Source organism: Lepidothrix coronata, unplaced genomic scaffold (assembly GCF_001604755.1).
Source record: "Lepidothrix coronata isolate B3197 unplaced genomic scaffold, Lepidothrix_coronata-1.0 Scaffold160, whole genome shotgun sequence".
NCBI classification, from domain to species: Eukaryota; Metazoa; Chordata; class Aves; order Passeriformes; family Pipridae; genus Lepidothrix; species Lepidothrix coronata.
This window is the reverse complement of record NW_016690340.1, coordinates 1277765-1303318: the sequence shown is the minus strand read 5'-3', so window position 1 is coordinate 1303318 and position 25554 is coordinate 1277765. Positions and strand designations below refer to the sequence as shown.

The 25554-nt window shown below is 44.9% G+C and overlaps 1 protein-coding gene across 3 annotated transcripts in view; it reads right to left on the bottom strand.

Annotated features, from left to right (window-relative positions):
• TNC (tenascin C) overlaps positions 1 to 25554 on the bottom strand; it is a 69814-nt gene that overhangs the window by 5096 nt on the left and 39164 nt on the right. The window contains exons 11-18 of one of the 3 annotated variants that reach the window (XM_017829245.1): positions 20127 to 20399; positions 17929 to 18198; positions 9996 to 10268; positions 5299 to 5421; positions 3919 to 4062; positions 2698 to 2817; positions 1948 to 2091; positions 559 to 689 (exon numbers count right to left, since the gene is read on the bottom strand). In XM_017829245.1, coding sequence (XP_017684734.1) covers positions 559 to 689; positions 1948 to 2091; positions 2698 to 2817; positions 3919 to 4062; positions 5299 to 5421; positions 9996 to 10268; positions 17929 to 18198; positions 20127 to 20399 — 1478 coding nt within the window. The remainder of the gene's footprint in view (positions 1 to 558; positions 690 to 1947; positions 2092 to 2697; positions 2818 to 3918; positions 4063 to 5298; positions 5422 to 9995; positions 10269 to 17928; positions 18199 to 20126; positions 20400 to 25554) is intronic. The other 2 variants (XM_017829246.1, XM_017829247.1) reach the window with 2 other exon arrangements.

Sequence of the window (25554 nt, the reverse complement as noted above, 5' to 3'; positions counted from 1 at the left end):
TGCAATGTGCTCAGGGAATTTGCCTTCCTGGAATTCAGAACTGTCTCTGATGTACCAGGCTGGGCATCCAAAACTGGGTGTTTTTTTCCCTTGGAATTCACCTGGTTCATGTTTGAGCACTTGGTGTAATCTAATTATGTAGGAACAGAATCAAATCATTGGAGAACAAGAGGCACTTCCAAAGGTGATTCATCCTGCCTTAGAAGACCCCAGGGATGGATCCTCCTGAGTTTAGAAAGGGGAATGCCATCCTCTGGGGTGTGTGAGTTTATTCCATGACACAGGTTTGGAATGAGGGAAAACCCTTGTTTGTGCTTTTATCTGCATTGTGGAGAGATGAGTGTCAAAATCCAGCTCCTGTTCCAGGGAATAATGTAGGAAAGTATTTAGGCAGGTTATAAATGCATTTGTGTTCAGTCTGGCCCTGAAAGAGATAATTAGCATTTTGCTATATTTAATTGAAGGCATGTGGTTATGGCCCATTGCTGGACACTTCAGAGCATTTCTGCTGCCCAGTTTTGAGGCAAAACCCCTCTGGTTTGGTTGCCAGTGCTGTACCTTGACTCTGCCATCAATGGACTCGTAAATCAGGAGATAGCCAGTGACTGGAGCACGTGGAGGCCTCCAAGACATCAGAGCTGTTTCTGACTGAACCTCAGTGGCACTTAAATCCCTTGGAGCATCCAGTCCTGAGGGAGACACCAGAGCAACCACAGTCACATCTCTAAGGAACTAAACACACTGACTACCTTATGGGCACCATATTCAAACAGGCCAGGAAAGCAAACCTTTCCTCCCCGGAAATTTGAAATTAAAAAAACATTTCAACCTAAATTTGGTGATTAAAAAGCGATTTTGCCATTGGGGGGTTAAACATAAAGGCATTTACTGTATCTAAGTTAAAATATTGGCTTGTCCCAGACCTTTTAGTTTAAAAGCAGTTGCATGGAAGTGTTTTTGGAAACACAGTTGTGCATGTCATTATTTCACACAAGAAGACAGATTGGTATTGATATATAAATAAATATGTATGTACTTATATAAATTATATACAAATATATATTTATATAGTATATACTCTCTATATTATATTCTATAATATTATATATCATATAAATATGTAAATATTATGTATTTATATAGTATATACTATAAATATATAATATATACATATACATTATGTATGTGTATATATTATACATATACATATACATTATATATGTATACATTATATATGTATACATTATATATGTATATATTATATACATATATATTATACACATACATATACATTATATATGTATATATTATATACATATATAATATACATATACATTATATATGTATACATTATATATGCATATATTATACACATATATATTTTATATATACATATATATTATATATTTATATATAACATATTTGTAAAATATACACACAATATATTATATATATTTATAGAGAGAATATATAAATAAAATAAAATAAAATTAAATTAAATTAAACTTTGGTACTAATGATGACTTTTGAAGAGAAAAACTTTTCATAGTCTGGCTACACATTCCCTTCTCCACTGTGATTATAACTCTAGACTGGGCTGGTTCAGCTCTTGGCTCTCGAGTTAATGCCCTGGGACAAGCCAAGTACAGTCAGGAAAATGAAGAATATCCATGATTTCATTGGTGCTCATGGAAAACCAACTGGGCACCTTCAACACCGGCACCCCAACATCAGCCCCCAGAGAAAAGCTCCTGCTTTGTGTGAGAGTCTCTCGAGTTGATGACACAGAACCACCTCTGGGCTTCCACCAGAGCAAACGAGATGCAAACGCTGCCAACACCCAGGTTTGCAGCGAGAAAAGCACAGTGTGCTGCCTGACTTGACGCAGGCAGAGGCAGGTGGGACTGGCAGAGGTGGCAGCTGTCCCTGCAGGGGGGTGGGACACACCCGTGGTGAACTGTGTGGAGAGGGTCTCGCTCCTCTGCGCGTCCTTCAGCGCGTGGACGCTCAGCGTGTACTCGGTGGCAGGCTGCAGGCCCTTCAGGTCATACTCCACAGTGTTCCCTGACACCATCTGCGTGACTTCTGGCTCTGAGAAGAAAACACAGAAGGGATGAAGAGAAGAAAATGAGAAGAGAAGCATCATTCAGACATTCATGCCACGCTCAACTCCGCTGGTTTATTCACCGATTTGTTTTTTTACTGGCTGGGTGCAATTGCAAAATAGTAAAAGCCCAGAGCCCAGCTCTGTGCTGACACCTCTGCTGGCTCTGAATTAACACCAGAGACCTTTATCCAAAAGTGTGAGCACTCTCTAGTGTTCACAGGAATTATAACACCACTTTTGCTTTGCAAGAATCTCAGTTCTCTCTGTTCGTGGCTGAATTGAAAGTGTTCAACTAAAATACCGTTTTTAAAATGCTCCCAGCAAGGCATCTCCTTCAAATAACAGCCCCCTGTCACCTGGTTGTGGTCCCAAGGCTGCCAGAGCTCAAGAAGTGTCTGAACAACACTCTCAGGGACAGAGTGGCATTGTTGGGGTGTCCTGGGCAGGGCCAGGAGTTGGACTGGATGATCCTGGAGGATCCCTTTCAACTCAGGATATTGTGTGATACTCTGATCTTCCTGGCACCTGCTCCTGAGCACACTTTGGGAGCTGTAACCCCCATCTCCCCAGCCACCCCTGACTCTTCTCACCTTCCTCAGAAGCATAGGACACCACATAATTATCCACGGCAGCAATTGTTGGCTGCCAGGTTGCCAGAGCCTCAGAGTCGGTGATGTTCACCACTACCAGGCCTGAGGGGCTGTCCAGAGCTGGAAAAAAAACCAGATTGAAGAAATTTGACAAATATTCTCGACTCTGTTGTAAATATATGGTGGAAAATGCCTCGGTGCAGCTTTTATGATCCCCTTTGGAATTGTGGAGCTCCTCGGGGAAGACGTCAGTGCCTATAAAGAGACACCAAAAGCCTCCACTGGAAAGGGAGGTCGATGCTTGGGGAGATGAAACACTGGGAACAGAGAGAACTAACCATGTTCTCAGATCAGCCTCAATACCATCAATCTTAACAGCTCTGTCAGAGCTGACGTATTTCTCTCCACACTCTCAAATCTGGGCTGTTTTTGGAGCAAACTCAGGAGACAGAGCTGGGAAAAATAACTAAAGTGACAATAACTGATGGCCACTGCGACCTTCCAGCAGCTTGCTCTGCAAGTTTGAAATAAATCAATCCCACAGCCTGCCAACCACCCAAAATGCCCCCATGTCCTTCCCTGACTCTTTGTGGGACTCTATTTTTCACATGGGTTTATGCTCTCCCAGAATTAGGATGGATCTCTGCCTCCAGTACACCTGGAATGGGCTACAGATCTCCTGTTATTATCTGATACTCATAATCTTGCTCCTTGCCTCAGTTCTCTGGATGCTTGTTAAACCCCCAAAAATAAAGAATGAAGGGTGCAGGGAGGGGTCAGCAGGAGCAGAGTGGAGCCTCATTTCCTGCAGGGATATTTAAAGCTTCATTGAAGAAAAAAAACAAAACAAAAAAACAGGAGAGAGAATGTTTTTATGCTTAAAACAGGCTGGAACATGGGAGATGTGGAGTTTGACTCCACAGCAGAAACTGGTCTCACCGTTGCTCCCTCATCTCAAAAATGGCATTAATTAAACTCCTGGGTTTTTTTCTGCTGAATTAGGACTGTAAATACACGAATTGTATTCAAACAAGTTGGTTTAGCACTCAGGAAGTGGGAGCCTGATCAAACTTACAGGTTCTACGCTCATCTAAAATGCAAAAGCACAAAGGAGGAGCGGGCAAGCAGCTTCTCAGGGTTTGTGTGGGCAGCAAAAATGGGATCTCAGTGGGTCTGCAGGTGAGACATTTGAAAACCTGCTCTGTCCTCCTTCTGGATTACCTGTTTTCAGGATGCCAGAGATGGGTTCACTCTCCTCAAAGCCTTTCACAGAGATGATGCTGACATTGTAATCCACACCCGGGACCAACTTCACCAGCTTGGTCCTTGTCTTGCTTCCATCGACTGTAACAACATTTGGAGTTCCTGGGAAGAGGCCAAATGCCACAGGATTAGTGACACAACACTCCAGGAAAAGCTTGAAGGATGTGTTTCTAGGTAAAGACATTATGCCCTTGTACAGGAAGAGGAGACTTTTCCCAGTTAGTTACAATCACTGATGTCCAAGAGCAGCCTCAGGGCAAAATACTGATGAAATAACACCCAAATCTAAGAAACTGGTTTGTGTTCAGGAAGAAAAAAGTGACATTTCTAGTGGAAGGTGTCTCTGCCCATGGCAGGGTGTTGAATGAGATGAGCTTTAAGGTCCCTTCCAGCCCAAATCAGTTTGTGATTTCAGGATTTCTGTTCAGAAAAATCTAATTTCAAAAACAAGGTGTAAGAAGAAAACACAGCACTCTCCACATGGAAGTTCAAGTACCTGCAAGGACAGGACTCGAAGTTTAGACCTGCTTTGTTTCTGGTAAGGGTTGGACATTCCCCCTTTACCCAATTCATTTTGAATAAGGATATATAATATATTATTTTAAGAGGTGCTGTATGTGTGGTGAAGACTTAGGACACATATTTATTTCAAATTCTGGGTTTATTCCAGGGAAGCACTTAGACAAGTGCCTAACTCTATGACTGTGGATTCCTTTTCTTCTGTGGAACCACTATATATTTAAGATCAAACATGTGATTATAGTTTGTACTGTCTGAAGGCATAAATCTTTAATTGTCTCTGTCAGCAGCATGACTATTTTTTTCCTGACATCTCTAGTGTTTGTTCTTTAGCTGTTTCCCTTTAGAGATGTCCCTAAATTATGCTAAAAATCAGTTTAAGTTTAGGGAGTTTTTAAAGTTGAACACTAAACCAGAGCTATAATGGGTGGGATGAGACAACCCTGAGGAGCACTAAGTAAAATCACTGCGCTGGAAAACTCTTATAACCATGGATTATGATTTCCAAGGGCCATCTTTTCCAATCTGCTCAGCTCATAAAGTGCCTGAAAAGTAATGAGACAGTTTGGAACCAGGAGGAGGCTCAGACAGAGACATTTTAGGAGTACAACCATTCCAGCACCTCCCTCTGAGCTCCCTCTCCAGCCTTGTCCATGGGATGTGGGCGCTGTTGGTTACACACCCACCCTCCTGGGGTGCAGGGAAAAGAGGTGATCTGTGTAAAATCCCTTGGGATGTGCACTGAGAGGGGGATGGCAGCACAGCAAAGCCTTTTTTGCTCCCCCTCTTGCCTCGCTGTCCCTCCTCAGGGTCACTCACCTCCCGTGACAGGGACGTAGGAGATCCTGAAGGTGTCCACGCGGGAGCGGGGGGGGGTCCAGCTCACTGTGGCAGCGTTTTCCGTGATGTCCGAGAAAGAAATTCCCTTGGGAGACCCCACAACTGCCAGAGGAGAACACAGAAAGAGAAGGTAAAACGTTTGTTCATCACTCCTTAGCGCTGGAATACTGATTTGTCTCATCCATCCATCCCAAGAGCTGGTGTTACCAACATTCTGTCCTAAACAACCCTAATGCAGGGAGCACCAAACTGCTCGTGGTTTTATCACAGCAACAACTTGTTTGGTCTAAATTCTCCTGTTTTCAGGACCATTGCAGTAGTACAGAACTTAAAAATACAACTTTATTACAGCAATAACTTGTTTGGTCTAAATTCTCCTGTTTTCAGGACCATTGCAGTAGTACAGAACTTAAAAATACAACTTTATTACAGCAACAACTTGCTTGGTCTAAATTCTCCTGTTTTCAGGACCATTACAGCAGTACAGAACTTACAAATATGACTTTATTACAGCAATAACTTGTTTGGTCTAAATTCTCCTGTTTTCAGGACCATTGCAGCAGTACAGAACTTAAAAATACAACATGTACCTACGTAAGAGTAACAGAGATTTCAGTGTTAGAACAAAACATGGAGGCACATGTACAGAAATGCCATTCTATCACCCAGGAAATACTGTATTTAGTGTTTTTTCTACCTCCGTTTCACTTGGATGGTTTTTAGACTTTCCATTGAGTCCCAGAGCCGAAATTTTACCAAAGTGACCCAAACTTAAGATGAAAGCAACACATATCTGAAATATTCCACTTTGAGGCTTAATTAAGCTCCTCTAAAACAAGCATGGAAAGGGATTCTGGAAGGACATGGTGGAGGGACCTGTCACTCCAAGGTTTACATTTACACTTCCAAACTTTCCAGCTTTTTTGGCTGTAATCAAAACAACTCTGATGTGTTAAAAAAAATTAAACAGCACACACAGAGCAGCACAAAGGGGAGAGATACCAAACATCAGCCACGTTAAGAGGAGTGGAGACAGGCTGAGGGCAGGGGAAGGGGGGCAAGAGGAGGGGAAAAAAAAGGGACTGTGCTGGAAATAGCTTGGAAAGAACGTGTCTGAGGGAAAGAGTCAGAGGGCTGTTTGTTCCATGAGTCCCCAAAGCTCCAGCAGCCTTGCACTAAATCAGCTGGAAGGCAAGGAAAGAAAAACAACTGAGCTCTGCAGAGAAATGTAAATTATTCCTCTGGAGCTCACCAGACATGTTGTGTTTGTGGGGTTTGCTCACGTGGAAAAGCCAAGGGAAGAAAAGAATTAAAGATAACAAAGCAAGGTGGGGCTGGAAAGGCTACAGGGCACACAAGGGTGTTCCTGTTTGAAGGGCAGTCTGAAGGAAGCTGAAGAGCACAAAGAAAAACTGGGCAAGAGAGAGAAGTGAAAATCATATTGATTTGGCTTCACATTAGAGGTGCCCTGAGTGGCTGAAGAAAAGTGCTCTTTGGAGACCAAAGAGATGGACCAGCACTCCATTTTCACACACATGGGGAATTCCAGCCTTTCCCAGGAAATGAAATAACCAACCCAGCCCACTTGGACTCTGCTGGGCACAGTTCCGTGGAGCTCAGGAGTGTTTTCTGTACCAGGTGCATAACAAACAGTGGGAAGAAGAGCTTTGACTACGTGAGTTTTCCACAAACAGCAGCAACTTTCCTGGGAGAGAACCTGACAAAAAAAAGTCCATTAATGGACCATCAGAGCATCAGTCTTGGAATGAGTCCCAGAGATGTAAGAGAGTAATACCTTTGAGCACAGGGAAATTAAAAAGAAGCAAAGAAAATCATCTTCTGGAGCTACCTGAAAGCCAAAATGGAGCAGGCAGAGAAAATGGCCAGTGTGCTTCTGGCTTGACACTCATAGAGGACCTCAGCTCATCTGTTGGGCAGGTACAGGTAATTAATTACCTTTATCCTCCAGCATCATTCTCCAAGAGCTGTATGAGACAGAACCTTCCTGGGAGGCTGCTAAAGCCCCCACAGTTGTTATTCATTAGGGATGGGTTTTGTTAATTGTTATCTCATTCCCAACAAACTAGAGTTTGCTGTTCACTGGCTTTCTTCTCCTAAGCAGCAGGAAGCAGCAGGTTGCATTTATCACATATAAAGAGCACGTGAAGTGTTCTGGGATCACCTCAGATGAAAAATGCTGTCACAGTGTGGCAAAACATCATCAGGAGAAGAGGAAGGTAGCAGCATGGAACCCATATTTCCTACAGAGGATATGAAGTGGCCCACAGCTGGGCTGTGGTCCCAGGGTGGGGGCTGAAATGCACTTTAACTGACATTTTACAGAGGGATTTCTGAAAGACACCAACTGAGAGCAGCAGTGGGCAAACCCCCCTGTGCCACCTTGGTCAGAGCCTGCAGGTCTGTGTGCTGCTGCCTTGCCCTGCAGTGATTTTACAATGTTTTACATCACAGGACTGATGAAGGTAAACTGCCAGGCTGCTGCAGAGGGCAGGGACAGTGGGTGTCATCAGCACCCTAAAGAGGATTATTGTCAGCAGCTCTGGGGGGAAACTGTTGCTGTTCATTTTTACACACGAGTCAATTATGGAGGAAGAATTCCTTGTGATGGGTGTGGGAAGATATTTATTGTCAACTCCCATTCCTAGTGGTTTCCCATCACATTCCTGGTGTGATGGGAGGAAGGGAGATCACCTCAGTCTCCAAGCAAGGTACCAGCTGCAGGACCAACACAAGAAACACAGAAAAATGCTCTTTTACTATCTCCTCCACTAAAGCTAAAGATTTTCTAGCTGATTTATTCCTTACTCACTTCTACAAAGGCCAGAATCAAGTGTGGCTGAATACAAGCCTGTTTGAATTACCCCTTCAGGGATGGAAATATTTCTTTGCAACCACACTGGAAATGCTATAAATATACATATGTTCGTGCAATAATCAACTCCTAAAAAAGAAATTAGTTAGATGCCTTGGCAGCCCAACCACCCAAATGTGGTGTAACCTGCAGTGTGAATTATTGAGCTGGATTTTTGTGGCTCCAGCTCTATTGTCAATTATCCACGGGCTGTTTCCAGCTGACAAACATCTTTTGGGCTGTTGGCTTCAGGAGGTGCCATAAATCTCCCTGAAAGAAGTGAATAAGAATGTAGCCATGAGGAAAATGATAACTCTTGGTGGTTTGCCATAAATATCCTGGAAGTCAGGGAACATGGGGACATGCTGCTCCCAAGTGCAGTGGGCTTTAAACATCCCTCTCCGTTAGGAGTCCAGCTGCAGGAGCCCAGAGAGCAGAGGTTTGTGAGGGATGCAGGTCCTGCTTCCTGTAAATGTCTGGGTGAGTGAGTGTGTGCCCTGGCTGTTTATCTGAGGGATGTGATGGCACTCAGAGGAGCTGGGCACAAATGTGCCTTTCTGTGCTGGCCCCAGAATCAGGGGGAAGCAGGAGGCTGTTTTAGGAAAGGCTGCTCAATACTGAGCTGTTGCTGCCCTTTCCCTGGGTGCTGCCTGGAGTTCTGCTACAGCTGGGAAAATACCCCTTTTAGGGATTCCTGTTGGCTTCCTCACACACTGAACTTTGAACTTAGAACCACATCCTGAGTTGGAAGGGACTCACCTGGATCATCCAGTCCAACCCCTGGCCCTGCACAGACACCCCAACAATCCCACCCTGGCCCTCAGAGCGTTGTCCAAACCCTCCTGGAGCTCTGGCAGCCTTGGGGCTGTGCCCACTGCCCTGGGGAGCCTGGTCAGTGCCCAACCAGCCTCTGGGGGAAGAACCTTTCCCTGAGATCCAACCTGACCCTGCCCTGACACAGCTCCAGCCATTCCCTGGGTGCTGTCCCTGCTCACCCAGAGCAGAGCTCAGAGCTCCCCCTCGTCAGGACGTTGCAGACCCTGATGAGGTCTCCCCTCAGAGACTTGTCCCCTTCCTGTTCCCCTCCTCCTGGAATGAAGCAGATTTGAAATAACCACTTTTTCGTATCAGCAAGCTCAGAATTTTTAAAAGAGTGAATTTGGCTCACGGGACACGGATTCATTTGCTTTAGGTTTAAATATGTTTCAAAATGAAACCATGACTTTGGTGGGGAAAAAAACCAAAGCACTTCATTCTTATGTGCCAAAATGAAATGTTTCAATTATGAACCCAAATCAGAGCTTTGATATTGCCAGAAACTCAAGTCAATTTGAATTATTGAGCACACGTTGCTCCCAGTAAGATCAGACTAAGTTAATGGTGCTTAGGCCTTTGCTGATCAAGGCATAAATAAAACTTCTCAGTGGCTCTGGTAAATTCATTTTGTCATAATTCTTTTCTAGGGAGGTAAATTGTTGTGCAGTGCTGAGATGTAATTAGCCACAGGAAATCCCTGAAAAAGGCTGATGCAGAGACAATATTTCTTGGCCCTCAAAGACAACGCTTTAACTGCCAGACTCTGCTGCCTAATTCCAGATCATGAAAGTAATTCAATTAAACCCTATTAAATAGACAGTGATGAAGCTGCAGAATCCGAGACTGGTTATAAACAACCACATCGAGCCAGTGGATAAGGGATATGCAGGAGACAGCTCAGGACCAGCACGAGCTGGCTGTGAAAATGAGAGGTGCTGAAAAGAAGAGGAATTAACGGGTTACACTTTTCCTACTGCAGAGACAATACCTGTGGTTGCTACTGCATTTACAGGCTGAGAACGTTGTCCACTGCTAAGTCCATAGAGCTCAATCTCGTACTCAGTACCCTCCTTGAGCCCTGTTATGTCCTGGGTGCGCTCGTGGCCTGGGATTATCAGCTCCAGTGGGTCGGATTTCCTCTTGGTATCCCTGATTTTTAGAACAAAACTGTTGAAAACCCCGTCATCTGCAGTCCAGGAGAGGCGGAATCCATCCGGGGTGGCATCTGAAACCAGGAGGTTGTCGACCTCGGGTTCTGCTTCTAAAAAAAGGAGGAGATAGCAGCAGGGAGAAGAAATGGGGGTTTAATGAGTTGATCAGAGACCTGCCTGAGGCCTGGCTATAGCACACTGCAAGAATCCAACCACAGTTCAAAGCAAGGGAAACAATCTGCCAGCTAGTGAAAAAAAAAATAAAAGAGATTATTAGTGTTATAAACATACCAAAGGGGATAAATGTGTGTGCAGGCCCATTCCAGCTTTTACTCTCCAACAGCAAATCCACTGCATGGACATACAACCTCTGCCTCCAACATGCAAAGTTACACATGCTAATGGTGAATTTTTCCCTCCCTACCTATGTGACACCTTCATGTACAATAAAAACAAGCTTGTTATGGAACTGCAGGCATGCCTGGAACACTGTCAGGCCTCTCTCTGTTAGAACAACACAGAAGCCACTGGAAAGAGTCTTTTTCTCCATGCAACCCCCTTTTTTCATGCACTTCTGGCATCCTTGATGCTTCTGTTGAGTCCTTTGCTGTTAAACAACTGCTGAAGCAGCAAAGGGGAATCATGAAAATCCACATCCCTCACACAGCACACTTCAATCCAAATGCAAGACCTACTGTCTTTAGTGAATGAACCCACTCAAAAGGATCCCAGGAGCCGGAAAATATTAATTACCTGCAAAACATCTTTAACTCAATGTGCTCAGGCCTCATTACCTAGAGAAATGCTGCTGGAGCTGCTCCTGTCTTACAGCATCTCCAGTGCAATTCCTCCTTCCACAGACAGACATTCCTCTTTATTTTCTCACAAACCTCCAACCAGATAACCCCCAGCTTTACTGCAGATGAGAACTGATGGTTGTGGGGCCAGAGGATCTGCAAGGGTTTTCCGAGGAAGCTCAAGCGCTGCTGGAAAACAGCAGCTCTGATGTGGCTGGAAATGAGCTGTTGTGTGGAGAGAGATGCCAGCTTTACAGGTGGCAACGATCACACTCGACAGGCTGTGGGTGGAACCCACACAGAGAGGGAAAGGAAGGAGGCCATGGCAAGAGATCCATGACCTCCTGAAGGTCCTGATGGTTGGCAGGTTGGAGGATGCTGATGTTGTTGGAGAATGCTGATGTGCCCAGCAGCTGCTAACAAGAGGAGCTCCCGTTCTTGTTAACGAGACATGCAGCCATTCTTCTCGAAAGACTTTGGTTAGAAGGACCTGCAAGACCAGACACTTTCACCCCTCAAGCCCCAACATGCTCCTCTGCAGGATCCCTCATCAAATCAAAAGGAAAACAAGTTAAAAGGCCCAGAGTTCCCCTGGTGCCCCTGCCAGTCCCGAGGGGTTACGTGGAGCCACGATGCAGAGAAGGATGCAAAAGCCAAGGTTTGCTTTGCAAATGGGTGGCACGAAACGTCTCCCACGGGAGAAGGAAAGCAAGAGAGGGTGGAGGAGAACAATTTGTTCACATCAAAGTACCTGTGACAGCCAGAGCGCTCAGGGGCTTTGTTTGGTGCCCCTTGGCAAAGCCATAAAGCACAACCTCATAGCCAATGCCAGTTATGAGGCCTTTAAGCTTCAGTTGGCGCTGGGCTCCCGAAAGGAGGAACTCCTGGGGGTCCAGCAGCTTGCCAGAGTCCACCACGACCACTAGAAAGCTGTCAAAGGCATTCTCCGATGCCATCCACGACACTGTGAACCCATAGGGGTTAATGTCAGACACAGTGAGGTTTCCCAGTGGGGGCATGGCCTCTGAAAGAAGGGAAGGTGCAAAAACACAACACACACACACACACAAAAAAAAAAAAATGAAAAATATCGTGAATTAGAAAGTGTCACAGGTTCCACCAAGCAAAAAACCACATTTTCCCCCAAAGCATGGATTGAATAGAAGTGCAGAGCCAGGACCACAGGATGAGGATTTTCAATGGAGTCTCCACTTAGATGCTCAGTTTTTAATTTTCATCAAGGGTGTCTCAGCGCCTCAACTCAAGCTCCATTGAAATTCCTTCCAAGCTCATTTCTCCTGTTAACATGCACTGGGAGACAGTTATGACCAAAACTGCCTTAGAAATGCTGTACAAAAACTTCCATTTCCTTCCAGTTATCTCCACCATCAGTGCTTCAGGGACAAGCAGCAACTTTGGCACTCACAGCTCCTGTATTTTGCTCCTTTACCTCTCTACTTCATATGAATATCCCCAGCTTTAATTTTCAGTGGTGGAGGGGTCAGAGTCATAGCTAGTGGGGCATGTTGACAACTTAAAGAAATTCCAGGGAGGGTTTTTTATAATTTTCACATCAGCATGACTTTAGTCAAAGGCAAAAGACAGGGATCAACTCTTCAAAACTTATCCACCAAGACTCAGGGAAAAAAAAAAGGCTGAAATTTCACAAGATTCTCGGTGTATTTTTCTCACTCAAAATCTGACAGGTCAAATAGGAAGATCAACTTGCTCTGCTAAGCCCTGGCCTTGATCCTGCAGCCCAGGCATTGCTTGTGTTTCTCTACACTGTTTGTCAAACCTGCTCTGTTGGCTCAGGACCTGACTCATCCCATCTTCCAGCCACTCAAATTCCACTCACTTAAGAAAATACCAGTTAGTTAAAGACAGAACCTTCTCCTGAAAAGGGCTTTGGGTTTGGTTTTCACGTTTCACAACCACTGAAACTGATGTCGGTGGAATTTGGCATAAAAACTCCCTCCTGAAGTGTTATAATTTGGAACTCCTCATGTTTTAATATTTACACATTTGGGTGCCAGAGATTCAGCTCGAATTCACTCTGTTTTGAGATGCTTTTGCATCTTAATCACTTATAATCGAGCAATCCCAAAGACTCACAGTTTGGGTTTGTCTCTGGGAGGGTGAGTAAACAAATACTGAGCCCACACTGCTGAAATGATTTTCCTGGGATGGGTGTTGGGTGACACCAACACCCTGAACCAGCAGGTTTCTGTGAGCTACTGGCACATCCTCCTGCTGAGCAGGGTGTCCCATGTTTCCCTTGCTGTGGGAAGCCTCCTCTCCCAATCCCAATTTTCAAACCACTCTGTGTTTCTATGATTCTTTTCCAGTAGCACACACTGGCCACATGATTCATAGAAGGTGAACTCTGTGATGCTTATTCAATCATTTAGGATGCTGATCCCAGTCAAAACTCAGGCAAAAATACTCAGACATAAGGGATGTGCTGAGGGGACACCATGGGATAGAAGATCTTCTAAAATCCAAGGCTCTCTGGGATCCTTCAGGTGCAACTACAGATGCAAATTTTCCCCTCAAACCTCAGGCATTAAAAATATTATTAGAGATGTGAGATTAAAAATATTATTAGAGATTATTAGAGGGCTCTTAATCCAGAATGTTTTGAGTTGGAAGGGACCTTAAAGCTCATCTCATCCCACCCCCTTTCATGGGCACGGGCATCTCCCATTGTCCCAGGTTCTCCAAGTCCTGTCCAACCTGGCCTTGGACACCTCCAGGGATGGGGCAGCCACAGCTTCTCTGGGCAACCTGTGCCAGGGCCTTCCCACCCTCATAGGGAGGAATTCCTTCCTAATATCCCATCTAAAACATTCCCCCTTGTCCTGTCGCTCCAGGCCTTTACTCCAAGCCCCATCCAACCTGGCATTTTAACTCACTTTACCCTAGTACCTCTCCTAGAAATTTTTTTAAGGCCAACATGCCTGGTCTGACCCCTCCTTGCCCTAAGTTTGCAAAGAAACTGGACGGGCTGCTCAGCTCTGCAGAGTCCTTTTCATTATCCATAGTGGGATATTCATTTCCTCGAGCTAACAAATAGACTCCAAAGCTTTAAGCAGGTACCTGTCAGGACAAGAGCAGTGAGGGGCTGTGTGTGAACACCTGCCCTGGTGGTGCCTTTAATGTTAATGTCACAGCCAGTGTCATTTAGGAGGCCTGAGATGTGGGTGCTGCGGGTGCCCCCCGACACCGTGAGCTCCCAGGGCTCCTGAGCTGCCTGGGAATCTCTAATGGGAATGACAAACTTGGCAAAGGGCCCATCTCTGGTGGTCCAGGAGAGGTTGAAGCTGTCAGGGGTAACGTTTGTGAGGGTGAGGGTGCCCAGCTGTGGCTCAGCCTCTGAGGGAGAAAGGAACACAGGTGAGGAGACAGTTACGCTGTGAGGGGCTGGGGGAATCAGCACAGGAGGTTCAGAGATGCTCAGAACCTTTTAGCCTTGCTTTGCAGTGGTTGAATAATAATAATAATTAAAAAAAAAAGCATTGCAAGAGCTGCTTTGTCAGGTTTTGGAAAGAAGCCACTGAAATTAGTGCTGGCTTTAAAATTATATTTTCATTCAATTTTCTTAAATCAACTCAATTTACCTAATGAAATGTGGGCTTGATTTACAGAAGCACCAACAGAGCACAGCTCTGTGGTTAAACCTTACAAATTACAGGAATTCCACACTGGGGATTTGATGGGAATACAAACCCACAGCAATTCCAAAACAGATAAAGTAGATTTCAGGCAGGAATCCTTGAAATCCCAGTTCAGCTTCTGTTTAGTGTTTCTCTTGCCTGGAGTTGTAGATACTTCTATTTTTGGACCCTGAAGTTTATGAAGGGTTTCAGTCCTAACAGTGATTATCTCAGCACTAATCTCAGACCAAAACCTCCCTGGGCTCCACAGATAAGGTGTTCCTCATCCTCTGATCAGGCACAATCAGGGAATATCTGATAGACTGAACAATAAACAGCCCTGCTGTTGCTCTCCTTTCTGATTCTTCAGTGGTCGCTTCCTTAAGAAGCCAAGACTTTGCTGCAGGAGGAAAGTCAAAATCACATCTCTCCCCTGTCAGGGGAAGAATTTGTCCTCCAGGAGTGAGAGAGCTCCTTACCCATTCTGTTTTACAGCATAAAATCATTAAAGATTCATTAAAGCACAGGGAGAGCACAAACACGACCCAGCAGTCAGATGGTCAGAGAATCCTGTGGCTGCTCTCTGGGCTGAGTTACTGTTTTTTCTCTTGCCAATTGAGTACAAACCAAGAACACCTTGGGAAATGCAGCCAGTGAGACACAGAAAAACAACTATTTAAATGATTCATGCTGGGAGAAAAGTCAGAAAGATGCATCCCACCAACAGAGAGAATGAGGAAAGAATGAAATCTTCTTCTTGACTAAAACATGAACTGCTGCAAGATGTTCCAACTTTTACTCCTGTCCCTCATGGCAAGACTTTTAAATAATAGTCCTCCTTCTTCCCTGGAGTTTTGTAGGAAGAGGTGAGTGCAAGTGGCCCCGATTAAGGACACATGCAGAGGTCATGCTACCAACCAGTGACCATCAGTGCCTTCATGGCTGACAGGAAGGTGTCACCATGGAAGCCTGGCACTCCTGAAGACAGAGGGGATGAGAATATCCACAAGGCAAACAGGGTTGGGTGGAGAATCCATGGAAACCGGGCACAGAGCCCTCACATGCAGGTCAGAGAGGGCAAACAGAACCTTTCCAAACTCATCCTGGCACGGCCACATTCCTTCACATGCCACTTGCATCCGGTCAGGCACGTTCCCATCATGGCAACCTGACTCCAAAGAGTGCTACATGCAACACAAATGGAAGTTATCTCTTCAGGCAAGTCTTAGTGATCTCCTGCCATGTGGAATCACCACGGGAAAAGCTGTGACATCCAGTGGGACGAGACAGGTCATAGAGACTCAAAGGCAGCAATGCAAGTGAGAGTGGTGGGATGACCATCAGGAAAGGGAGACCTTGCTTTTTGAGCCCTGCTCTCTTCTGGGAACACACAAAAATACTGGGCAGAGAAGAACATGAGAACCAGAACCACTCCATGCACTTTTGGTTGGTCATCTCACATGCTGCACGAAACTCCCACAAGAGATGCAAATGTCTCGGGAGACATTTGGTTTCAAGAAAGAAGAACAAAAATGTCATGCAGGTGCCTCTCCAGGCTGAGAAAGACATGAAGGCCTCCCACCCACAGCAAGGCAAGTGAGGGTGGGATGAACAGCAACTTCATTCAGGATCAAGTGCAAAGATGCTCCATGAAAAACATCAACCACCGGGAGCAGGTCAATTATATATACACAGGACTTGCAGAGAAGTGTATATATAAGGAAACCAATCATGGTTTACCACTCTCTTAATGCTGGGGGCACTTTTTCAGCCTTTTCCATTTCTTTTTCTGAGCATTCTCAGTGTATTTCAGAGCGGTCTCCCTACAATTTACCACAGGAACGATGACGAGTTGGAGCCACGTTTTAGAGCAGTTCGGTGGACAGCGAAAGAAAGAAGAATGAAAAGCAAACCTGGAAGGTGAAACAGTGAAATACCTGTGGTTGCCAGTGCTGTCAGGGTCTGCCCACCTTGCCCATCAATTACACCATGGAGCTGGACAGTGTAATTAGTGGCAGCTTTGAGGTTGGTCACCACATAGCGCCGGGAGGCCCCCGGCACTGTGAGCACCAGGGAGTCCAAAGGGAAGTCAGAGTTCCTGACCTCTAGGATAAAATGGTCAAAGGCATTGTCCTGTGCTTCCCACGTGAGTGACAGGCTGTCTGAGGTAGCATTTGATACAGTGAGTTTGCTAAGGAGAGGTTCCTCTACTACGGGAAGAAAAACAAACGGAAATGTATCGCAATTATTAAAAGCCAAAGCAACAAAATAAATTCATATAGAAGCTTGAATTCACATGACCAGTGGTCACAAAGGTCATCTAGCCTTGAGTTTCTCCATGTTTTTCACATCATCACCCCTGCAGTCACCCTGAACATGCCACCCATCATTCAGTGAGGATGTTCACAGCCTGCTGACGCTGGAAACTCAAACTGCATTACCTGATAGCTGAGATGTGATATTCTGCTTTCATCTACCACATTAACCTATTGCTGTGACAAATTGCCATGGCAACTTTTCCTAAGATCATGTCAGCAGGCAAAACTTGGCACAGATATTAAATGATCCCAACGTGAGCTCTTATCTGCCTACAGTGAGAATGCACCTTCTGTTCCTGCAGTCCAGCCTCTCATACTGTCCTTGGCTAAAGCACACTGAACGTTTGACTTCCCTGTCTTTTCTGGAAAAACTGTCAGCTCTAAGACCTCGAGCTGTGCAGTGTGCCAACAACTAAATGCCTGCCTATTCCAGTCACTGACATCAAGTCAAATGGACTTTTTCAATCTCTCATCCAATGTAAACGGAACACTGAAGCTGAATTCAAGCAGTGAATGTGCCTTGCAGGATCCTGCTGGCACAGACTGAAACGTGCCTGACATCTATTTAGAGACTCAGGATAAAAACTGTGTGCAGAAATCAGCTTATCTGAGACAAATAGTGTCTGCTCTGGGCTTTGTGACAGATGCAAACACACATTGAAGGGTGAATATAATGAATCATCTCCCTCTTGGTTCTTGGGAAATGTGTTTTGCTTCTCATCTGCCTCGGAGGTTGCCCCAACCTTAATGTTTGAACAACCTTATCGTGTGACTCAAATCACAGCAAAACTTGACTGACTGACTTTGCTGGATGGATTTTGGTGGATTAACATCCAAAAATTCAAAAGGTCCCAGGTTGGTCTTCCTTAGAAGGTGTCAAGCAATGAGGTAGAGAGTTTGGCAGTGGATTGGTGGGGGAGCTGAGGGCAGGGAAAAGGGCACAACCTGTAAGGAAGAGTTAGAAAAAATGAGAGTTAGCAGCGAGGGAGGTTCATGTACCTGTTGTAGCTGCAGCACTTATTGTCTGTGTGCGGAAACCACGAGAGATCCCAGAGAGGTAGACAATGAAATCAGTGCTGGGAGAAAGCCCTGAGATATGAGCAGTCCTTGAATTGCCTGAGAGGTTGAACTCCATGGGCTCCAGCAACCTGTTAGAATCAATAATTTCAATAGTAAAGGCGTCGAAGGCCCCGTTGGTTGTCCAGGAAAGGTTGAAGCTTTCGGGAGTAATGTCGGAAACCATGAGCTCACCAACTTCGGGGTGCTCTCCTGAGGAGGGAAACAACACTGGTCAGAAGGGACAGCCCTGCACCTCCTCCTGCTGCTCAGAAATGCTCCTCTCTGCCCATGCTGGCAGCACTCCAAGCTGGACAACGGGGTGTGTGAGTAAAAGCTTGCTACAAGCAGATGGGTACTAAGGGGAAGAAATCAAATGAAAGCAGCACAGACTGTTAAATAAGACTAAAAAACAAAGTAAGCTTTAAAGCCATGGCTGTCCCCCCTATCTGCAGGAGCAGCCATACATCTTTGAGGTCTGAGCACGAAAGCAGATGCAAAAAAACCTTCTCTGAATCCATTTGGAAAAGTCAGTTTTAGGAGAAGGTAAAACTGGAGGTATTGCTTTATCCAAAGGAAAAGGTTGGGGTTTGTTTGCCACTTCCCCTTTCAGGTTAAGCCAGTGAAAGCTGGTTTGTAATTTTGGAGCTGGAGACAAAATGCAAAACAGGGATAGCTGCCTTGGGGTTTCCTCCTCTCTGTGGACATCCCTGTAAAGCCACAGGAAGAGGCATAAAATTCTGATAATTGGAAGCCCCTAGAAGGGAAAATTCTGAAAAGCCTGGTGCTGAGCAGACCCAGAAAGGGAAGGGAAAACCTCAGCAGGGCATCCTCTGCTGTTTTCACTGGTTTAAGAGAAAGAGAGCACTTTGCAGATTTAAGCAGGACACCCATGATGTCTGTTCCTTTGTTTTTCCAGCCAGGCTGGTCTGTTTTTAGTGGGAATCTGCCACCAGCTCCCACTCAGGACCCTCAAAGCACAGCACTTCTAGTGGGACACAGCCCAAGGCAAGAACCTGGTACCAGACACATTTCTGCCTAAAGCACTGTTGGAACCATTAAGCTCTGCTGCATCTCATGTTTTAATTCTGATTAGTTCTTACATGGACTTTCATCCCCTTCTGGGCTGGGTAATATGTGCTTGGAAATCAAGCATGAGCCAGCTCTGGCTATCTCACAATGACAGGAGGTTGCCAAGGTCTGTAAGGAAGCCCAGAGGCAGAAGATGTTGTCTACAAGAAATTATCTGAAGGAAGAGCCACTGGTGCTCCTTTAGTGCCAATTAATTCATGCTCTGTTCATTAACCATGATCAGAACACCAGGAAGGAGCAGTGAGCCACGAGGATAAATGGAAGTAGATATTTACCTCTCACAGTCCAAGCTCTCATTTAAAACTGCTGCCTTTCACAGGAACAGCCAGGAAATTATTTTCGCGGCTCTTGGTGAGCGTCAGGCAACATTCTGATAACGAAAGGATGGCCTTCCTTCTTTCAGAGCAGTTTTATACCAGGGTAGTTCTGAATTTGATCTTGCATTATATTTGTTTCAGCCCAATCAGACTATTTAATGACCTTAGATGACTTAATATATGATACTACTCTTGGTAAGAATTAATTTGTGTCCTTTTCTATATGAGAACACGTAGAAGATGTTTGTCCCTGCCCTTGAGGCAGATACACACACTATGCCCCCCTGAGTTCAAATTTACACAGAAGCTACTGCAGAATTTCAGAGGAAGCTTCTGAAGGAAAAAAAAACTAAACACGCCCCCTGGCTTTGATAATCTGGGCTGTAGAGAAAGGATTTTTATCATTTTACCAGGCAACCTGGGCTTTTCCAAGCATGTACAACAGCCAGCTGGGTTTGGTGTTAGTGCCAACCAGCAGGTGAGTGAGCAAAGGGAACAAAACAAGCCATTCTGAGCTGGGAAGAGGGAAAGCATTCCTACAGGGGAAGGGCTGCACGAGGGCACTGACACTCTTGCTGGAAGGTCTGACCTTGAGACATTTCCATGCCAGAGCTGTTCAGCCAAGCTTTAAGGAGCTCAGTGCCCCCCATGCACAGCCAGCCAGCAGCTGGAAGAGCTCTGGCTCACATCCCTGTCTGGGAAGAACACTGGAGGAGCGACTCGGAGAGATACCTGTGGTGGTCTCAACAGAAAGGGGGGTGGTCCTGCGGCCTCTGATCACCCCGTGCAGTGTGATGTTATAGGGGGTGCTGGCCCTGAGGCCTGTGACATTCCCAGAGCGCAGTCCCCCCGGGACTGTGACATTCCGGCTCTCCTCGGGGTTCCCAGCCTCCTGCACCTGAATGACAAAGCTCTCATAGGGCCCGTCGGCTGCTGTCCAGGTGAGCTGGAAACCATCCCAGCCAGCCTTGGAGACTGACAGCTTCCCAAGCTCGGGTTCCTCCTCTGAATAAGGACAGAGAGTCAATCTGTTACTCGGGTTACAGGGCAGGGGTGATGTCGTACTGTTTAATGATGTTCTGGGTTACTGCATTGCACAGAGATGCCCTCACACACATTTACATTCTCAGCTGCCCCAGGTAACTGTGAGGAAAGTCTCTCTGGAGAGAACTACAAGTAAAGTCTCTTTAGAGACATGGCAAAAGAGAAAAGTAAGAAAAGAACTGTAATAATAAATATTACCCACATTAATACTAAAAGGCTGCTCACAGAAACCATCTTACACCTGCCAGTGTTTTGCCAACATTAATAACAACTCCCTTTGAGACAAATATTACTGTAATCACTCTGCTACACTCCTAATAACTCAATGTTTGCCATTCTGAAGTAACTGTGGTGTCAGGACAGGAAGACACTGAGTTTAGAGCAGTTGGGATTCAGATGTTTATGTTTTTAATTGTGTCCACATGAATGATGCTGTTTATGCTTCCAAACTATTTCTATTACAAAACAATAAAGAGGAGGAAAATTCCTCTGTGTTTGCACGTCTATAAATGGATTTGTCTTCCTTATATCACATTATTCTGTGCACAAAACACTTCCTGCAGGCACAGGAGGTTGGATTTTCAGAGTTACTGCTATTAATCTAAAATTGAAATGTGCATTCACAGCCATGAACATTCTCAGAAGCCACCACGGGGGTGGCCAAGGAAGTTGGGAACCATCAGAGCTCTTAAATCTCTGATGCTGTTAAAACTGAAAGCTGAGCTCATTTTCTCAGCAAGAATAGAAAGTCCTTTGTTCCAAAGGAAATACAACTGATTTCTTAACATCAGCAGTGACATGGGGAAATGACAGAGTAATACCTGTTTTTTTCTACCTGAGCTATCATTGACCTGAGGGTTACAAAGACTTTCTAGCACATTTCTTATTTATTTGCATTGTTGACACATAAACACTATAATAAGAACAGAGTCTCTCTGAATAATCCCATTTTGCATGACCAAGAATTTCAAGAGGTGCTGCATGAAGGGGAAGTGGATCTGATTTGCCAATTGTAAACTTCAACTTAAGCTTTCTGCATATTTTATGACAGGAGTTAAAGGAGCTCTGGAAGAAATGAAAATCAGGCTCAGCAGCATCACTCAGCTAAATTTGCTCCTTGTAAAAACAAAGTGATTATTGTCTGACTGCTCAGAGGCAGCTGGGGTTGGATTTTCAGAGGTTGAGCAGTCATGTATCACAGTTATATTCAGTGAGATTCATTAATAAATCAGTAAATTGCTACGACTCAGGAACATAGAAGTTTTGATGAGTTTTTCCCATCCTGCTGGAAGGAAAGAGATTGTTTATGAAAGAACAATGATGTTCAGCAACAAAAAAATGCATTAATCCAGAGCTGTCTGGCTTTATCAGGAACAGAAAGAAGATTCACTGAGGTAAAATATGAATCCTGTCAAGACATCACTGTTATCTGGAAAAGAGAAAGCAGGACAACAAAGGAACTGGTTATCAGAAATAATGATCTGTTGGTGGCAACAGAAACAAAGAAAACAAACACATTCCCTTAAAATGAAGACGAAACAAAAGTTACAGTAAGGCTAAATCTTGATGTTGATTATAATGAGTATATTATCAGTATATGATCAGCACAGGTTAAAACAATTCAGGTTTCTCTGAAGAATGCTCATTCTTCTTCAAGATGCAGAGTCCCTTTTCCTCCCATTTGTTCCTCAGGCACATCTGAGACAGAAGCAACACGACCCCCTCATGTGCTCTCCAGGCACCAAGAGATTCTCACATGAAATCATGAACCAATCTGGAGACCTCCAAAAGCCTCATTAATTACAGCATCCATTAGAGATGACAAAACACCCACTGTCACAATAAATAGCGAGGGATGATGTTTCTTACTTAAAAAAAAAAAAAAAGAGAGAACAAACCATTGAGAGATGAGGCTGTTGTGGCCTTGTAGTTGGTGGGAAATGATCTGTGTGTTTCCATGGAAATATTTTACCTCATGTTGGCAGTTTGGGTTTGAGAGCTGGACAAAGGCAGTCATCAGTCTCCAGATCTGAACTTACACACTGGTACTTTGATTATTATTGATCTCAGCCCTGTGTCTATAGGCTTAATTCCTCATGAAATTCATATAACGGGGTAAGAGGTGGAAAAAACATTTTCAGAAAGGTAACTCCCAATGTGTTACAATCTTTTTTTTTTCTTCTCTGACATCGCCACTTCCATGCCAACGCTGCAAACTGCTTGTAATCTTTCTTGTACTTGAACCACATCCCAGACAAACACCTGCAGCATTTTGCTATTCTCACATTCCTTACCAATAGCAAATGCATCAAAACCTCTCTTTACATGCAATTTGAAGAGAGATTTGATGCTAAATCACCTTAAAAGCTGAATGGGGCATTTTCTGCACCACTCAAGGCTCTCATTGCATAACAAGAAGAGTTTTATCCCATGCAAAAGGAAGAATAAACCAACTAAGAGGAAATGCATCACTCACAAAGCCCAGAATCTCTGCAGTGGAACAGCCACGTGGAAATGAAGGTCTGTATTTTAAAGCAGCAAAGGAACACATGGCTCATGAATCCATGGAAAATACCTGTAGTAGCTATGGCTTCCAGGGACTGAGAGAGCTGGCCTTGAGTGCTTCCATGGAGGTTAATCTGGAATTTGTGCCAGCTGGGAGATTGGGGATTTCTGTTTTCTCGATGGTTTCCCAGCAAAAATATTCCTGTGTTCTGTTCAAACTGCTCAGGTCTTTCAGAGTGATAAAGAACTGATCAAATCCCTCACACCCTGTGCTGCCCAGGACAGGGGGAAACTTCTGAAAGTCTTGGGAGTTATACTGAAGTAATGAAGAGCTCAGTGGCTTCTGAGCTGGGCAGGTCAAGGGGCACCAAAAGCAGAGCAGGAGAATCAGTGCTGAGGGTGCTTAAATAACTGAGAGGATTAAATGAGGTTGCACTGATCGATTCTCCAGGTGTTGTGACTAGAAGTGCTAAACAGAGGCAAAACACAAGTTGAAACTTCCTGATGATAAACACCCAAATAAATCAAACTACATCTGCTTCAGCACAGTTCATGTGCTTTGCATTGAGGAGCTCCAAGAGCAGAGAAAAAGGAGGAGTTCTCCTTTTTTTGGAGACTGAATCCAGGCCAAAAGCAGAGGCAGCATCACCAAGCACACCATGGTTCTCCCAGAACCACAATAACCAGCAGGTCCAGAGCAACAACCAGAGCTGAGCTCAAATGCTTCCAGCAGAGAAAGGGCACATCCTCAGTTGATGTAAATCAGTTCTCTTTGATGACCTCCAAAGAGCTTTGCTCATTTACATCGGTGAGGATTTGAACCCTCAGCCTCAAACATGCCTTTTGTCTTTACTGCAGCCCATCAGTTACTGCTTCTGCCACAAACCAGGAGTGAATCCATGCCAACTATCACAAACACATCCAAAGCCAGAAATCAGCCACAGCAGAACCCTGTTAGAGATCAATTAAAAACAGGCATTGGGATACATGCAGGAAAAAGTGGAGGGGGGGACACAACCTTAGTTAAACACTAGGGCAGAAAGAACTTGAGCAATCTTTCTTTAGAGAGATCCCAAGGAACGGAAAGGGAAAAGCCTTGGCCTTCAACATGCTGAATGATCCCTGACTTATCCTGTAGCACAGCCAGATTCTGAAAATCTGAGGAGTGTGGAGTCACAGAGAATGTGTTCGTGATCACAGCCCCAAGGCAAGAGGCAGGTGACTTCTTTGACATGCAGAATTATCTCCTCATTAGTGGAAACCCACATCATTTCACACCTCAGTGACTTCCTTGCTTTCATGCTCCACTTGCATTCAATTAAGAGAGACCAAGTCATCCAGCACCATCAGTCAGCTCAGCACAAATATGTACTCAGGATTCATTATCTGTCTCCAAATGAACACATTTATCAGAAAGAAATATATTTTCAGAGGAGTAAAATCAATTAGAAATGTTTTCAAATAAAAGGAGAAATGTTATCTTGAAAATATACTCTCAGGGCAAGCACAGATGTAAAAACATTGTTTTCTGCTCACCCCAGGAAGGAGAGAAGCCTGTAAGGCAAACAGGGATTTATGTTCACATGTATCATTGATATTCTTGAATCAGGAAAGGACTGTCCTTAAATCACCCCAGACATGACTTGAATCAGGCTGCAACCTGGAGACAGCCATGTTCTCATCACACCACCACACATGTGACACATGATGGTATCTGCACTCTTTTCAGACCCCTTTGTTAAACCACTTTCCCCTCTCTCAAGTAATTAAAGTGGGCTAACAGTGCTTGTGCACCTCTGAATTTCATGAATAGGCCACTGCAGCATCAGAAACCAGAAATGCTACAGCAGCTACCACTAAAATCCTCCTATGGGAGTCAGGTTCCAGGTACTCTCAGCTGAGAAAATGGACCTTCTTCCCCGGCAGATTTAGTTTCCCAGTGGTCAGCACTGCAGTTTCCCATGGGGCTGGTTCACCTAATCACTCTTCCTAATGTTTCCCTGAGTTTGTACAGAAAAGGGTGGTGCAATCTAAGAGCAGAGGAGCCAGGAGAGGAAGAGGGACTGACGCACAACACAGACAAGGGCCTCTGGTAAACAGCATAAATCTGCCTGAAAACATTCAGCAGAATGGAAAAGCCATGCTCGGATGTGCAAACCCACTTCCAGAGGCAGGGGAGTATCACATCCACGATCCATCAACAGTTGCTGCACAATCTGGGTCCCTCAGCAGAGGAATTCGAGCTTGGCTCTTGGTTTCTCTCATGTTCACTCATTTGTCTCCCTGGGCCTCTCATGCCTGATGGATTACCATCCATCCTGCCCCAGGCCCCACATTGTGCTCTGCAGGCAGAGCTCCAGAACCAGAGCAGGGGAGAACAAAGCTGCAGTCTGGCTGCTCAGCTTCCTCAGAGCTGGGTGACGTGCTCACCCTGCAGATCAGCTGGAGACCTGATGGAACATTCTCAAGATGTGCTGCCACAAAGGGCCCTCCGACGAGTAAAAAAGCTCATTTCTGAGTCAGGTCTTAGTGCTGGGTGGGGCCTTTGTGATACCCTCATTAAGAACAGAAAGGAGGTACCTGTTGGGGCCACAGCTCCAGAGAACAGCTC